A 15,958-nucleotide genomic window follows, 5' to 3' on the forward strand; every position below is an offset into this window, starting at 1 on the left:
TTGTGGTGACTGTCTTGAAGTTTTTAGATGTCCAAAAGAAAACCTATCTGATTTCCATAGATTCCCCCTCCTCTCAAAGTCCTTATGCATTTTTTTCTTTCCTTCTCCTATTTCTTTTCATTTCCACTCTTTAAATGTCTTTCAAAACATTTTTTTTGAAAATGAAAAGAAAAAAAGTAGGAAGAATGAATATCTAGTCTATATCAGAACTTTTTGACGGAAATGGAGAAAAATAATACTTTGTTCTGCATTGTAGCTGTTATCTAAATGTGGACTATTGATGTAGGATTAAAGACTTCCAAACCTGGCATGATAAGTGTTCGTTTGAGGGAAACAAAAAGGGGACAAAAGAGCCCATCAGAATTTTAACCATAAATCCCATAGAAGGATTTCAACTGAAATTAGTACAATGTAGTAATCAGGGAATCTTGGCTGGTCTTGAAATACTAAGCTGGTTCAAGTGCTGATCTACATTTGGATGAAAAGACACTAAAAAAAGCTAAGGCTGTAAAATGGATTGCAACATTAAAAAAAATTGCTGGGAGAAGGAAATGTCAAACCATTTTTGCATTGCATCCCCAACCATCACCCAAGACCCCTTACAAGAAAATGCCTGCAATTTCACCATAAAAAATACAGCAAACCCATTTTTTAGTTCCTTGTTTGCAATTTAATATATTAGAAACACATGCATCAAAAAAAAAAAAAAAGGCATCTTGTTACTTTAGCGGTAATTTTGCCCGTAACAAATAATAATCACATCTAGCTAGAAAGTACATTCATTGCCGTAATAAATGTTCTAGTTCATTAATCTAATTCTTTTTAAAGGAATCTATCTTGGCAAGCTATATATCCTCTTCTGAAAAAGTAGTGAGTATGTTCATTTCAATAAACATAACTATTGTTCAGTAAATAGTAACCTTCAGGGACCTGGATAGTGAAATCTGTTTCCTTGCTGAAATCAATTGTGCAATGAGGTTGCTTTTATTTCAGGCGTGAGCCAAGCATCTGTTACATATTGTGAAACAGGGAAGATGATTTCCTTCTAGGTAAAGGGCAGCAAGTGAATGCCGTGGTGTTTCCACAGAATGTTCTTATAGTTCTCTGGAGTAATTAATCTATGCTTAACATGTAAACAAGCTAAGTTTTGGAGGGGTCTTTTAAAAAGAAATCATCTGGCCTTTTATACTTTACGATTACAGTAAATATAAACTGGAGGTGACTTCTTTATATATTTCTTTCCTTTGTGTTACTCCTTTTTTCTTTTCTTTTTCCAACTTTTGTACTTTTCTGGGGTTTTTTCTTTCCATCATGGAATATAACTTTTTCAAGTAGTCCTCGTATTACAACTGAAGTGGACCCGAGAATTTCTGTTGTATTGTCAATGATGGTTGTAAGTCAAGGCACCCATTTGACCAAACCATTCATATTTTGTGGCAGTTGTTAAGAGAATGCCATGGTCATTAAGTAAACACAATGATTTTTAAGCAAACCCATTTTGCACAATGTACATTTTTGTTTGCCCAAAACTGGAAGTAAACACTAGTTTTCGTAAATTATGGTCACATGACTATGGGGTGTTATAAATGACCTTAAAATGTGGGCCAGTTGCCAAATGCCTGAACTCACATGACTGGATGGATGGAAGAATTGTCAGAACATTCAATCCAGGTCATAAATACCATTATGTGGATCCATCATAACTTTGAGCAATCCCTAAGTGACAGGTCATAAGTCAAGAACTCCCTGTATTGCTTGTTATTACTGTCATTAAAATATTTAATAGCACATTGGTAACTATTGATAGTAAACTGAAAAAGTGGCTGAAAAAAATATCAGTCCCAATTGCATTTCAAGGATCTGTACAGGCAGGAGTGGGATTCTACCAGTTTGGACCAGTTCTATAGAACTGGTTGTTACATTCTGCACAGTTCGGAGAATTGGCAAATCGCACCACTGGCTGGCTCCTCCCCTCCCCACCCGCCCTGCCCAGGAGGCTTTCCTGAGGCCCAATCAGGGGTGGTATTCAGGGAGTTGGAGAAGAGAGTAATGGCCTGAGAGCAAAGCTTCTATTTTTCAGTGCAGACTCAGACAGTGAAGCTGTGATTCTGCAAGCAACTCAATCTGCCTACCTGTTTTGCCTGATTTGGGGTAAAAGTTGCTCTTTTTTTAAAATAAAAAATTCGATCTTTACATATATATTTACAATATTTACATACAAGCCATGCCCAGCCAGTCACATGACCACCAAGTCACACCCACAAATTAGGCCCACAGAACCAGTGGTTAAGAAATTTGAATCCCACACCTGTGTACAGGTAATCCTTACTTAATAATTGGTTGTTTAGCAACTGTTCTAAGTTATAACAGATGCTCCAAAAGGCTGCTTGTAGCAACCTGCTGTCATATAACTGCAACTTACAACTTTTCTTCCAGAAGCTGGCATCAACTTTACCAACAAAAAGTTATATAATCAGATCAGTCACCTGATGACCTGCTTAATGACTGACCTGATTTACAACTGAACAGGCTCAAATTCTGGACTTGAAATCTGTTCTAGGATTATGGTCATTGATGATTCAATAAAGCTCCATTAAATATGTAAAATGATTTTGGAGGTCAGATGTGACTGGCTGTCCAATTCAACCAAGCAAGTAATGGTATATCTTTCCCCTTGAAATGTTTTTCTCCATAATCCTGAAAGTGAAGAGAGCTTAGTTTTTGTCGTAAATTCCTCAATCTTATGATTGAACAAAAATAACAGAATTTCTGTGTGAAATTCCCTCATTCCTCCAAGGACTTAATTGACAAGTTAATTACTATACTCTAATTTTAAGTAACAGCAAGATAGATGGGTGAATAACTTGATATGACCATGCTTCCCAGCAAAACATTTCAATGGCTAATAATTCCAAGTGAAATTAATAATTTTGCTTAGGATTTGTCAGTGTATCAATATAATTATACACAAATGTCATTTGAATTTAAATTCTGTTGACGCCCATATCATATCTATTCTAGACCATGATGCCCAGGGGTGGGACTCAAATTTTTTAACAACCAGTTCTGTGGGTGTGGCTTAGTTGGTGGGCATAGCTTGGTGGTCATGTGACTGGGTGGACATGGCTTGGTGATCATGTGGTGTGGGTGTGGCCAACTCAACATCACGCACATCGAGGCATGCATCTCCTCGCCTGGCCTCTCATGACTGTGGGGATGCTGCAACAGTCATAAGTATGAAAAATGGTCATAAGTCACTTTTTTCAATGGTCACTCCACACAAGCAAAGTACCAGCAAAAGAGGGGGGGAAAAACTCCAGAGACGTTTCTGAGACAGGAAGTCTAGTCCTGCCAAGAATGTAATAAGAGTAAGCAACACCAGAATGTTTCCTTCCTGCCTTCCTTACAGGATTAGGCCAGTAATTTCTTTTAACAACCGGTTCTCCGAACTGCTTAGAATGTTAACAATCGGTTCTAGCGAATAGGTGCGAACCTGTAGAATCCCACCCGATGATGCATGTCTATTTGAATAAAAAGTATATACTTTATTTCCCGCATTTCTCTCTCTCCATGCATCTTTTAAGTTTATTTCCTCTATCATTCGAAAGAAGGATTTTGGTAATGTCTTTCTAATGTTCTTTGTTGTTTTCTGTGTTTTATAGTCCAATTTATCATTAATTATTCTATTAAAATCTCCCATTATACAAATATTAACATAGTCCAGTTCAATTATTTTCATATGTAGTTTCCTGTAAAATTCTTCTTGGTTGTCATTTGGAGCATAGATTGCTATTAAAAGTATTTTTACATTATTGTCCATTATCTCCACCATCAAGATCCTTCCATCATCATCTGTATAGATTTGTTCTGCAGGGATTGTATTTCTAATATATAAAGCCACTCCTCTCTTTTTACATTGTGTCAATGCTGTAAATAATTTTCCTAATTTTTGGTGTTTCAATAAGCGTTCATGTTGTTTTTTAATATGTACTTCTTGTAAGCAGATTATATCAATTTTTAATTTCTCTAATTTATGAAATACTTTTCTTCTTTTAGTAGCTAAATTGAGTCCATTTATATTAATTGTAATCAATTTTCTCTCATCCATTTTAGACTTTATAAGAAGGATTTGTTGCTCTAGTAGATCTTGGTCCTCCTTGCTCTCTGGGTACACCACCTACATTTCCTTCTTTTTCAATTGCTGTTATACACTCCTCTTGGAATTCAATTAGCTACTCTTTTTTTCTAGTATCTTCCTCTTTTCTTCTAAAATATTCTAGATAGAATAACTCAATTCAACTGTGTCAATTCTGTGTCTTTGTTCCTGCCAGGTGAACATGAGACCTTCTAGTATCAACCATCTGTAGTTTACTCCTCTCTTAAGTAACTCTTTAGTCAGAAATATGTATTCTCTTCTCATCTCTCTCACTCTTCTCGGTACTTGCTTCATTACCACAATTTCTTTATCTTTATACTTTAACGTTTTCTCTCTTGCCTCCTGCAGTATCTGTGTTTTAATAGTTTTCTTAGTGAATCTAATATGAACTTCTCTTGGTAATTTATTTCTCATTGTGTATCTTATATAGACATGGAACACTTCATCCATTCCATCCTTCATCTTCTCTTTAGTTATCTCTAATGCTTCCACCAGGATTTCTGTCATTATTTTAGCAAGGTTTTTGCCCTTTTCTTCTTCTATATTTTGGAATCTAAGATAAAATTCTGACCTGATTTCCCATCCCAATGATCTGCTCTTGTCTCTTTAAACTTCACTCAATCAAGTACCAATATCTCCAATTTTCTTATCTCTTTGTACATCTTGTTCCTCAATTTTCTTGAATCTATCCTCATATTTCATCATCATCTGTTGGATATTCTCAACTTTCTCATCTGTCTTTTCAGTTCTTTGCTCAATATTTTCCATTTTCTTTTCAATATTGTCTGTTTTTGCTTGTATCTTTTGGATTCTTTGCATAATAATCTGGAGTGTCACTTCCTTTTTTCCCCCTGTTGCAACATTGTCTGTATTGATCGCTGTCCTCCAGATGGTGAAGAGAAAGAAATTGGTATTGAGGAGGCTGAGGCTGCTGTCTTTCTACTCATCTTGTAGTGCTTGATAAAAAGAGAAAAAGAAGAAGAAGAAACAAGAGCAGACAATTGCCACCCGAATAAAAATTAAAAATAAAAAAAAATTAAAAGGGAAGGGGAAAAATCTCCAGGCACTTGTATACCTTAATCCAATTGGTTCCAATTATGTATAAAAAAGAAAAAAAAAACAAAGAGAAGAAAGGGTGGAGAATAAAAAAATAAAAAAGACATTTAAAAAATAGAAATCTATGTATTTCCCTTAATAAAAAAAGTAAAACAAAAGAAGAGGAGGAGGAAAAAATATACTTTAATTCCTGAGCCAAAAGGCTGAAGTCCAAACACAAAAATCCAGCTGGAGGGGAAGTTTTAAAAAAAGAGTATAACAAACAGTTCTGCCAGAAAGCAAACCACTGCCACTAAAGGCTCTTTAATCAAAACAGAATTTATTTATTTATTTTATTTATTTATTTGATTTGCCAATTGTTTACAAGATAATAAGTATAAGTGTATACATAGTTGTGAATACATGAAATGGGTACATATAAGAAAAATAAAAGAATAAGAGAAACAATAGGACAGGGATGGTAGGCACGTTGGTGCGCTTATGCACGCCCCCTACAGACCTCTTAGGAAAGGGGTGAGGTCAATAGTAGACAGTCTAAGGTTAAAGTTTTTGGGGTTTGGGGAAGAGACTACAGAGTCGGGTAGAGTATTCCAGACATTGACCACTCTATTGCTGAAGTCGTATTTCCTGCAATCAAGTTTGGTGCGGTTTACTTTGAGTTTGTATCTATTGTGTGCTCTTGTGTTGTTATGGTTGAAGCTGAAGTATTCATTGACAGGTAGGACATTGCAATGTATGATTTTATATACCATGCTTAAGTCAGACCGAAGACGGCGTAATTCAAGGTTTTCTAGTTCTAGAATTTTAAGTCTGGTGGCATAAGGTATTCTACAATGAGTAGAAGAGTGGAGAACTCTTCTTGTGAAATATTTCTGGACTTTCTCAATTGTGCTAATATCAGATACGTAATGAGGGTTCCAGACTGATGAACTGTATTCGAGTATTGGTCTAGCAAATGTTTTGTATGCTCTGGTTAGTAGTGTGATATTACCAGAGAAAAGCTACGTAGGATTAGGTTAACAACTCTTAATGCCTTTTTGGCTATGTAGTTGCAGTGGGCTCTAGCACTTAGATCATTAGAGGTGAGTATTCCAAGGTCCTTTACAGAGCTTGGGTCATCAACAAGATCTTTCCAGTTCTCTTTTCAATTTCCAGTTCTCTTTTCAAGGTCATTTCAATCTTCTTTCTTTCAATTTCAACTCCAGACTCCAGCTATCAATAGTTTCGCAGAGAAGCACCCGTATAAACAATCTATCATGCTCATCCCACTATCTTTTCAGTAAAAAGCTCAGAGTCCTTGAATGTAACTCCAATGTATAAACAAGCAAAAAAGAAAACAATGTATCCAAACCTCTAGATGGCAGTGTTACTTATTTCCCTTCACTTTCACTTCCCCTCATATATCCAAAGCCAGGAATAGATTAAAAAAAAAGTAAAGTCGTTAGAGTAAAAGAAAAAAGTAGACCCCAAATGAAAAAACTAAAACGAAAAAATATTCCTAATCAAAAGAGACTTTCAAAGAGGTTATTTAAAAAATGAAAAATTAGAGAAAAAAACCAATCCAGTTTAAAGTTGAGAAGCTTTTACCAAATTCCAGGTTCCAATAAAAAGGAAAAAAATCTTCAATTTAATTTAAGCTTAATCTCGCTGCTTAACCTCTTTTACCTTCACTTTTAATTAGACTTTAAGTCTTTTAGGGTGTTCTCTCCCCAAAAATAGTAAGTAGAAATTTATCTCACCAAACTGACACACTTCCTTTCCAGCTTTTCTTCCCTTCCGGAGCTGTCCCAGCTTCAGCAGCTTGAATGGCTGCCTCTCCGCCACCCAAAAAAAGGGCTTCTCCTGGATCTACCAGGGACTTTGTGGTGTCCCTGGGATCGACAGGATGTGCCCTTCTCTGTCACCATCTCTACGGGATGGTTTAGGTCCAATAGGACCGTCCAGCAGCGTAGATATTGGTGGTGATCTTGGAGCTTCAAGATCGCACGTCGTACCGTCTCAGTGAAGAGAACTTAGTTTTTGTCGTAAGTTCCTCAACCTTGTGATTGAACAAAAATAACAGAATTTCTGTATGAATTTCCCTCATTCCTCCAGGGACTTAATTAACTTTAATTTTAAGTAACAGCAAGATAGATGGGTGAATGACTTGATATGACCATGCTTCCTAGCAAAACATTTCAATGGCTAATAATTCCAAGATAGTAAGTGAAATTAATAATTTTGCTTAGGATTTGCCAGTGTATCAATATAATTATACACAAATGTCATCTGAATTTAAATTCTTTTACTGAGCAATAGTGTGGACTGTGAACTATGCGGCATTGCTCTGAAATCTAGCAGCCCATGAAGTCTTTAAAAGCAGAATATTTGAGTCATACAATATGGAAGTATGTGGAACTTCTGTTCAGAAAATTACCAAAAGCTGAAGTGAAAAACTGGTTTATTTTTACCTCTATTCCAAAACTTAAATATCCCAAAGGCCAGATAATCAAACAATTCTATTTTCATTTCAAAAGAGAAAAACAACCCTTCAAGAAGCAACATTTTATAATTTGATTTTTCAATTTATGATATTTTGACCACTCTAGTTTTCACATTATTTTATTTCTTGCCTATTCCATCTCATAAAACACACAACTGCATACTTTCAGTTTTGATTCCTCCTGAAATAATAGTTTCACTTGAATTTCATACCTTTATTGACAGTAGTGTTTTTCACCTAATGCCTTCTGGTGGCTTTAGGCCTTCTATCTTGGCTGCTCCCTTGCTTTAACTATCCTGCTACCACTCATTATTTTGTCTACTTGATTAGCCAAATCACCCAATTTCTCAGTCTCACTGCCTTGCTGCTGTCTACATCAAATATCGATTAGATTTTAGACATTTGACTGTTGCTCCATCTATTTTACATTATCACCTCCCCACCATAATGCTCATCTTTTCCACTTTGGGTTGTTGTAGAAATGAGGCCAGTCAACCAATAACCCACTCAAATGTTCCCACTGGCTTTAGTGATACAGGATTGGCTTCCGCAACTTGGATTTTTGACCATGAATTCCTGACCTATTTCCAGGAAGTACCTAGTACTTCCTTGGTCCCTTCTGCCACGATCATACTTACTAAGGCGCTGTGACATTTTTAGCTCATTCCCTATGAGCTAAAGGAGCAATAGGACTAGATAAACAAATTGTCAGAATCGCTTGCTTGAGTTGGGCAGTTATAGAAATTAAGTAAATGATAAATTGATTGATTGACTTTGGTGTTACCACAACAGATCTAACTGGATTACATTAATGTAATACCATTTTCTTGGAGTTAGTTGATTAGTTTAACAGACCCTTTTTGGTGGTTTCATGACATATTATTTCTCTGATAAGTTCAGTAGAAATGATACCATTAAATGTTTCTCAAGACCCCCCAAAAGCTTCCCATCCCTGCTATTTTATATTTTAGAGGAGACTATTTTATCTATTATTAACCCAGGCACACAGCCATGTCCATTCAACATGTGAAGGTTAATGGATTAGGTTGATATTTTGGGTCCTCATATTCAGAAGTTATTGCTGAAGAGGCATCTAAGGGCCCCAGACAGATGCCAGGTTAGCTATACCAGTCTTCAGTTCTAGCAGGCCTTTATGAGCATTTAGTTACTAGAATCTAGTAATCTTATATGGTTACTTAAATACTGTACATGTATCACAATATTACTATTAGAATATGAAGATTGTTAAAGATTGTTAAATTCTGGGAAACTCTAAGTAGATCCTCTGTAGCCAAGTCTTCATAAATTCAGTCTTATTATATGTAACAATTGGTTCAGTAACACTATAATTTATTTTCCAACATAAGATTTCACATTCTTCTTTTGTCTAGAGCAGGGACTGGGGAATTCTTGAAATCCACATATCTCAGTTAGTGAGGTTGACAAACATTATTCTTGAGAATCCAAAACTCTTTTTTAGGACTCAAGAAAATTAATATGTATCTCAATATTGTATTTATGAAAATGAATGACTAATTACTGTATTGTGTTATAAAAATGTCTCTCTCATATGTATACACTGCTCTCTCTTCCAGATTGAGTATTAATCAGGGAATTTTTTGCTTACCCTCTTAAGACATGACCATGCTTGTTCTCTAAGATAATCTATTCTATATTTCCAACACCTACCTACCCTCTGTTTCTATCAATAGTGTGTAGATTGCATTAATTTGTTGAAATTCTGGACTTTGCTAGGACAAACAATTACTTTCTGGAGGCACTTTCAATTCTGTTTACAGTTTATCAAACACCAAGAATGATTCCAAGAACAGTATTTGCTAAAACTGTGAGTACTCCAATAACAATTTTGAAAACATCACTGTTAATACCCTGATGTGTAACATCCAGTTATACAGTATTTTCACTGAGAATCCCAAAGTAATTTATACCAAGTAATCCAACAAGAGTGGAAATATGGATGCCGCTATGAAAGATGGGTAGTTTCTAAATTTGATGGATAAATACCAAAAGAATGACTCAAAATGTCATAAGATATGTGCTTTTAAGGAAAGTTCTACTTGCATTAGATCAGAAACAATATAAAGAAAACCAATTTCCTTATTTGTGTTTTTGAGTAGTTAGGCATACAATCTCACATAAGGGTTCTTTGTGCTTACAAAGCAAACCTCAGACTTTAAATTCAATCCAGGGAATGTCCTGCCTTTTCTGCTTGAATAGATTAAAAAAAAAGTTGTATCTTGAAAAGACTGATATCATTCAATCCATTGTAATAATCTTAGTAAAAAATGAAAGATAAATGATTTTGCATTGGTAATTTCAGATAGCTCTCTGAAGTACAGTTACATGAAATCAATCTTCATTTCTTCTTAATAGCATGTGAACAAATAATTGTGAATTTACATGGATCAGGACTGTCCTGCCAATGTTCCTTAATGTGGAACATTCAGCAAAGAAATATAGTAAAAACCAAATCAGTAATGGAAATACCTAATTGTTCTTAATTTTTCAAACAACTAAAATTGAATTTTGTAATCTAGTTAATTATTTTGGGGTAACAAAGGAATTCTAATGATGAGATAGATCTTGTCCCAAAAGATGTTGAATGGAGGGAGGGATTTGCAAGTTACACTTTGTTCTGACAGACAATGAGCTTATCGAGGGATCCTAGCACAAAATGAACGAGAGCAGACTTAGGGATGAATCAAAACTTCAATTAAGACAATTCATACCTAGATGTTTATTAATTGCTAGTGAAATAATTTGCAGTTTCACATCATGTTACATTTGTCTTTCATTTATTTGTAAATAATAAAACAGAGTTCTGTTAAAAACTGTAAGCCTGATTCTTGAATACTTGAGAGCTTTCTTGCATTAACTATTGGTTTGAGGTTATGCCACTGTAGTATTACTGAGCTGAATCAATTCACAATGGAGAAATTAGATAAAATTCTACATGCCAGTTCAAGGAAGCATTCAAAGCTATAGTGGCTAAGTTGACACAACCAATTACTGAGCATAAGTGTTTTGTATGCTGACAAACATATTGAATACTCCATATTTCAAAAAGAAAAATACCAAGCTCTGATACTATTTTTGCAGATTCCCTTTAAACATCACAAGAATCCAAAAAAACATGAAAATGTTCCATGGCAAAATAATGAAAACAATTCAGAAACCCCAAACAAATGCTTATTTACATATATATAATACATATAATAATACTTTATAATATATATGATAAATTATGCAGTTCAGTTTTTACACGAGGAGAAATAAAAATGAACAAGAAATTGATTTTTTTTCCCATGGATTTTTATTTTATTTTATTGGCATTCTCCTAGACAGAACTACAACACTGAAACTATCTGACAACTGAAATCAACTGTCACAAGCTTTGGGAATGTACAGATTTGTGTTCAACTTCTCTTTTTCAATTAAATTAGGGGATTTTTCTGCTGATTTTGAAATTTTAAAATCAGTTATGTAAATACATTACACTTTTCAGGCTTGATTTTTTTTTGTCTGTGTGCAATTTGAAAGTGACTTTATTTCACCCTTTTCCAAACCTCCTTATGTGTGGAAAATATACTTTCTTAGAGTGACCACCAGGTTGGGAAAAACTGAAGTAATCCAACTAGCAGTAGTTTCGGTATACTGTTTAAATCCTGCATTTGGGGATCCTTTTAGAGGAAAAATTAGCCTAACCTAATGTTTATTCTATCAATGAATTATATCCCTTTTAATTTTGTATTAATTCAATTATCCTTAAGTACCATTTTCAATATACTATTCCAAAAATCTTAGTCCATCTGAATAAATTATTATACATAGTTCAATTTAATATATATTAAAAATTTGGAAGATTGAAAATTTGAAACAATGTTAGAAAGCAATATAACGATGATGGAGTTAACTGAAGCACTTAAGAAGCAAAACAATGGAAAGGCACCAGGCCCAGATGGGCTTCCGGCAGAATTTTATAAATCACTACAAGAATAGTTGAACCTTCCATTGCTAGAAGTTATGAAGTTATGTTAAAGAAGAAGATACCCAAATCATAGTTAGAAGCTTATATTACACTTGTCCCAAAAGAGGAGGCCGATCCATTACAAATCAAAAATTTGGAAGATTGAATTTCTTATCTTTAGTATCTCTGTTCTCAGATTAAATGTTTGTTAATTTTTCTTATTTGTTCTTCTGTTAAAAGCTATGTTAAGGTTGTTGACAAATTCAATCCAGCAAGTTTCAGAACTTTATCTGGAGTACCAGAAGGTTATAGATTAGCAACTGGTGAAAGAACAGGAAATACAGAGCAGGAATACATGGGAAGCTTTCACAATGGAGGGAAGTGAGATTCTTCACAAGGATATGCAATAAAACCTGTGCTACTTATTCATATTGATAATATGCATTAGCTTGCAAATAGGACACACTGAAATATTTTTAACTCAGTGCTCTGTAAATCCTTCTCTCTAAACTAGGCTAATAGGCAACAAAACAGCAATTAGGATTCTATAATAAGAATTACATGAATATCAAATAAAAAAATGCTGAAGGATCATAATCAAAATGAAGAAAGCAACAGTTCCTAATCTCAATTGGTACTTATATATTCTAATGATATTTTTAAGTATATATTGATAAAGGTACATGTAACAAGGCCATGTTTTTAAAAATGCAATGCACTCAAATTTAAAGTGGTTGGAATTAAATAGACTTTACCTCCTAAAGGTAAGTACATTTAGGATTGTGCATTAATAAAACATAGCTGTTGTAAGAACAGTTGAGTGGATTTGTCTCTGCAAATTGAGCAGAAAACTGATTAAATATGAAAGTTTCTATTTTAATCAAAATCATGGCAAATCTTGGCTCCCTATATGTTTCGCTACTAGAAAGTAAAAGAATCTGTTTCCTGTATTTAGCCTTCTAACTATACCTAAAATGTAGGTTGCTGTAGCTCTAGAAATGGTTTGAAAAATATATAAACATACCTGAAAATGAAGCAAATATGTAAATATCCAAAACTATACACCATAACTTAAGAAAGAATCCAAAATAATGAAGAAGTTGCTGCTTAGTGAAGTATTTTTAGAAGCAATTCTCAATTCAGAAGAATATTTGCCAGAGAAATCAAAAATCAACTAGTTTCATTAACTATATTCATTCGTGTATGACTCTACTACTGAATCAGGTAATAAATTTCAGGACTATATTCATACAGCTGAACTTAAGCTATGAGTAATTAAATTATTTCATTCCTTAATCAAAGTTGATTTTGGACGCATTTCTCTCCATGAAATTGACAGTTGAAATTGCTCTGTACCCAATAAGACTATGAGAACAATAGTCCAACAAAGACCATAAAAAGAGGTTTTTTTTACAAACACACACAGTCAAGGAAAGCGGCAATGATGGCAACCTTTTAACAAGACTTTAATAAATGTAGTGTTTTCATTATTCCAGTTTAGAAATATCATTCATTCACATTCAAAGTGTCCCACTCAGCAGGTTACATAAAACTAGCATGGAAATGTAAGTCATATCATTTAAACAGTAAAGATAAAACAGTTCTTTTTCATGGTTCCATAAATTTAGCAGCTTGCCACCTCTTGTTTTGAAACCATTACTGATAAGCATAATACATTTTCTGAATGAAGAGTGTCTGAAGTTCTAGCCTACTTTGGTAGATAGTCATTTCATAGCATCCACAGGCTACAGGAAGGCAGAAAACAACACAACTGCATTCATTGTATTACTAATGAAAACCAAGCATTTCAGGTTCAATAACATATCCACAACCTGTAAATATTTGACATACAGTATATCGGTTAAAGCAAACATACTTATAAAATCCATGAACATAGTCCATCTATAACCATGGCTCACAATTAATAAAACAGTAATGTAAATTTAAACATGTTTTATATTCACATGATCACTATAGTAATTCAGAACAGCCACTAACACAAACATATTATATGTACATTACATATATGCCACAACAATTTGCTGAGCTGGATCTTTACAAACTCAACAGCTTCAGCAGACATAAATAACTTTGTACCAATGTTTAGGCATTTTAAAGGAATTAAATATTCTAAATATTTTAATTCCCTTTCCAAAGATAAACCAATAATCTTAAAAGTCAGTGCAAATAGAATCATCATACTTCTTGACCAAAGGAGATTCTTATTAAGCCAAGGATAACCCATGTTTAAGATATTAAAGAAATAAACTCGTAACTTTGTAAACTGCCTTCCACAGAGGTTAGAGTAGATTAGGAATCCAAAGTCCTATACCCTATAGTAATGCCTTCTGTGATGATGGAGGCTGTTGTGGTGGTTGGTTTCCTGGAGGCTGGGGAAGAGTTGAGGTGACTAAATTATAACTTGGCATCTGGGATAGAGTTCCAGAATTCTGATAAGAAGTAGCCTCGGTAGCTGCAGGGTTTGGGCTGTAGACTGCAGCTTGGCTGGAGTAAGTGTTTCCTGGAACAGAACTAACCATCGTGCTAGAAATAGAGATAGGAAGGGAAAGAAGGTAAACAAAAGGATACAAAACAAAGTTCACAAAAGTAATCAAATTCTTCTATAATCCTATAAACATATAAACACAATAAATTTGAGCTTCTTTTCCAACCTCAGTGAATAAATAGTTAAGAAAAAATACTTGAAATAGAAATATGAAAGCATTTAGTCAAATCTTTCCAGCCAAGTCTTTTAAACCAGTTTCTCCAGGGAACACAAAAATGTTTCAACAGTTATTGATTTACATGAATGATCTCTTAACTATACTGTACCTATTTAGGCTGGGAAAAACTAGTACAATTGTCTTTTGATATTCTTCTATTTTCTAAACTGCTGTCTTGCTGTAACTTCTTTCACTGCTTTTATGCTTGAAATATAATACAGAAAACAGATAACAGATAATCAGATTTGGAAGGGACCTTGTAGGTCATCTAGTCCAACCCCCCACCCAAGCGGGAGACCCTACACCATTTCTGACAAATGGCAGTCCAATCTCTCCTTGAAAGTCTCAAGTGATGGTGCTCCCACAACTTCTGAGGGCAAAGTGTTCCTTTGGTTGATTGTTCTACAATTTAAGAGAATCCAAACTGACCTCTCAGAAAGCTAGTTAAGTTATGTGACATGATTTATTGATATTCAGTAAGAATTATTACTAAATACCATTGGAAGACATATCAAGTTTTCATGGATCTTATTCACATACTATTCTATAAAATCCATTCTATTTTTTGTCCTGGAAAAGCTTCCCAAGATATGATAACCTGCAATTTAACTTCAGAAAAGCACCTTTATCAAAGGGCAAAGAAAAGAAAAAGTCACTTGGAAATCTAAGAAGATACATATTATTTCTAAGGTGCCTGAAGTCTTTTGACTACCATGAACGGGAATGTTATAGCTTTTCCTCCCAAAATAGTATTTCAAACCATCTTAAAAATCTATTATTAAATTAACACGGAAAATAAGACTCATTCCTGACTAATCCTAAGCAATAAAACTAATTTATGGAATTCTATTACAATTATGTTTTTATTCTGATTTTATCCACGTTTTTTTAAATGAAGAACAAATCAAATACATTAAAAAAGATTTTTGAGAAAAATAATTGAACACAGTTTGACGCTGAATGTTTCTTGTCACTTTCCACCTTAAGACTGTCTAGTTTAGTTTAAATTAAAATTTAGATATTTTAATTTTTTTCAATTACTTTGTGTAAGATGCCTGGACTGGCTGGCTAGCTAACCCAGGACTTGCTACTGGAGGAACTGTGCCTTGATTAAGAGATGGAAGTTGATCTGATGGAAGGCTGTAGCCTTGCACATGACTCATCTGTGTATTTCCTCCTACCAAATAAGCATTGCTTTGAGGCTGTCCTTGATAAACCTAAAAAACATCAAATAGGAAAAAACAAATCACCACAATAAGCCAATTCATTTCCAATTTATGCTTATTAATTTAACCCTCCTCCCAAACAAAAGACTGTAATAATATTTACTTGCACCTTAAGAAAAATCCAGGCTCACTAACATCTTTTCATAATCTATTATATAACAGTACATTAAAGTATTTCCTCACATCCAAGAATATGAGTAGACCCCATCTCTCAAAAATTATTAAACTTGAAGTCATTTCTCTCCATGTGGACTCAATTACAATGCTGGTCAGTGTACACCTGAAGGACTAAGTTAAGGATAGACTATGGAAAAAATCTCTAGGTAG

General features: G+C 34.2%; 1 protein-coding gene across 4 annotated transcripts in view; it reads right to left on the bottom strand.

The window, feature by feature from the left end:
* Nucleotides 1-13,131: 13,131 nt before the first annotated feature.
* Nucleotides 13,132-15,958, bottom strand: part of STAM (signal transducing adaptor molecule) — a 34,609-nt gene continuing 31,782 nt past the window's right edge. For 2 of the 4 annotated variants that reach the window (XM_087945347.1, XM_087945346.1), the window contains exons 13-15: nucleotides 15,447-15,622; nucleotides 14,515-14,609; nucleotides 13,132-14,226 (exon numbers count right to left, since the gene is read on the bottom strand). In XM_087945347.1, coding sequence (XP_087801473.1) covers nucleotides 14,561-14,609; nucleotides 15,447-15,622 — 225 coding nt within the window. In that variant the 3' untranslated portion in view covers nucleotides 13,132-14,226; nucleotides 14,515-14,560. The remainder of the gene's footprint in view (nucleotides 14,227-14,514; nucleotides 14,610-15,446; nucleotides 15,623-15,958) is intronic. The other 2 variants (XM_026686197.2, XM_026686196.2) reach the window with 1 other exon arrangement.

This window comes from Notechis scutatus, chromosome Z (assembly GCF_049901735.1).
Source record: "Notechis scutatus isolate UNSWTSFEM ecotype Mainland chromosome Z, rNotScu1.2, whole genome shotgun sequence".
In the NCBI taxonomy this organism is placed as follows: domain Eukaryota; kingdom Metazoa; phylum Chordata; class Lepidosauria; order Squamata; family Elapidae; genus Notechis; species Notechis scutatus.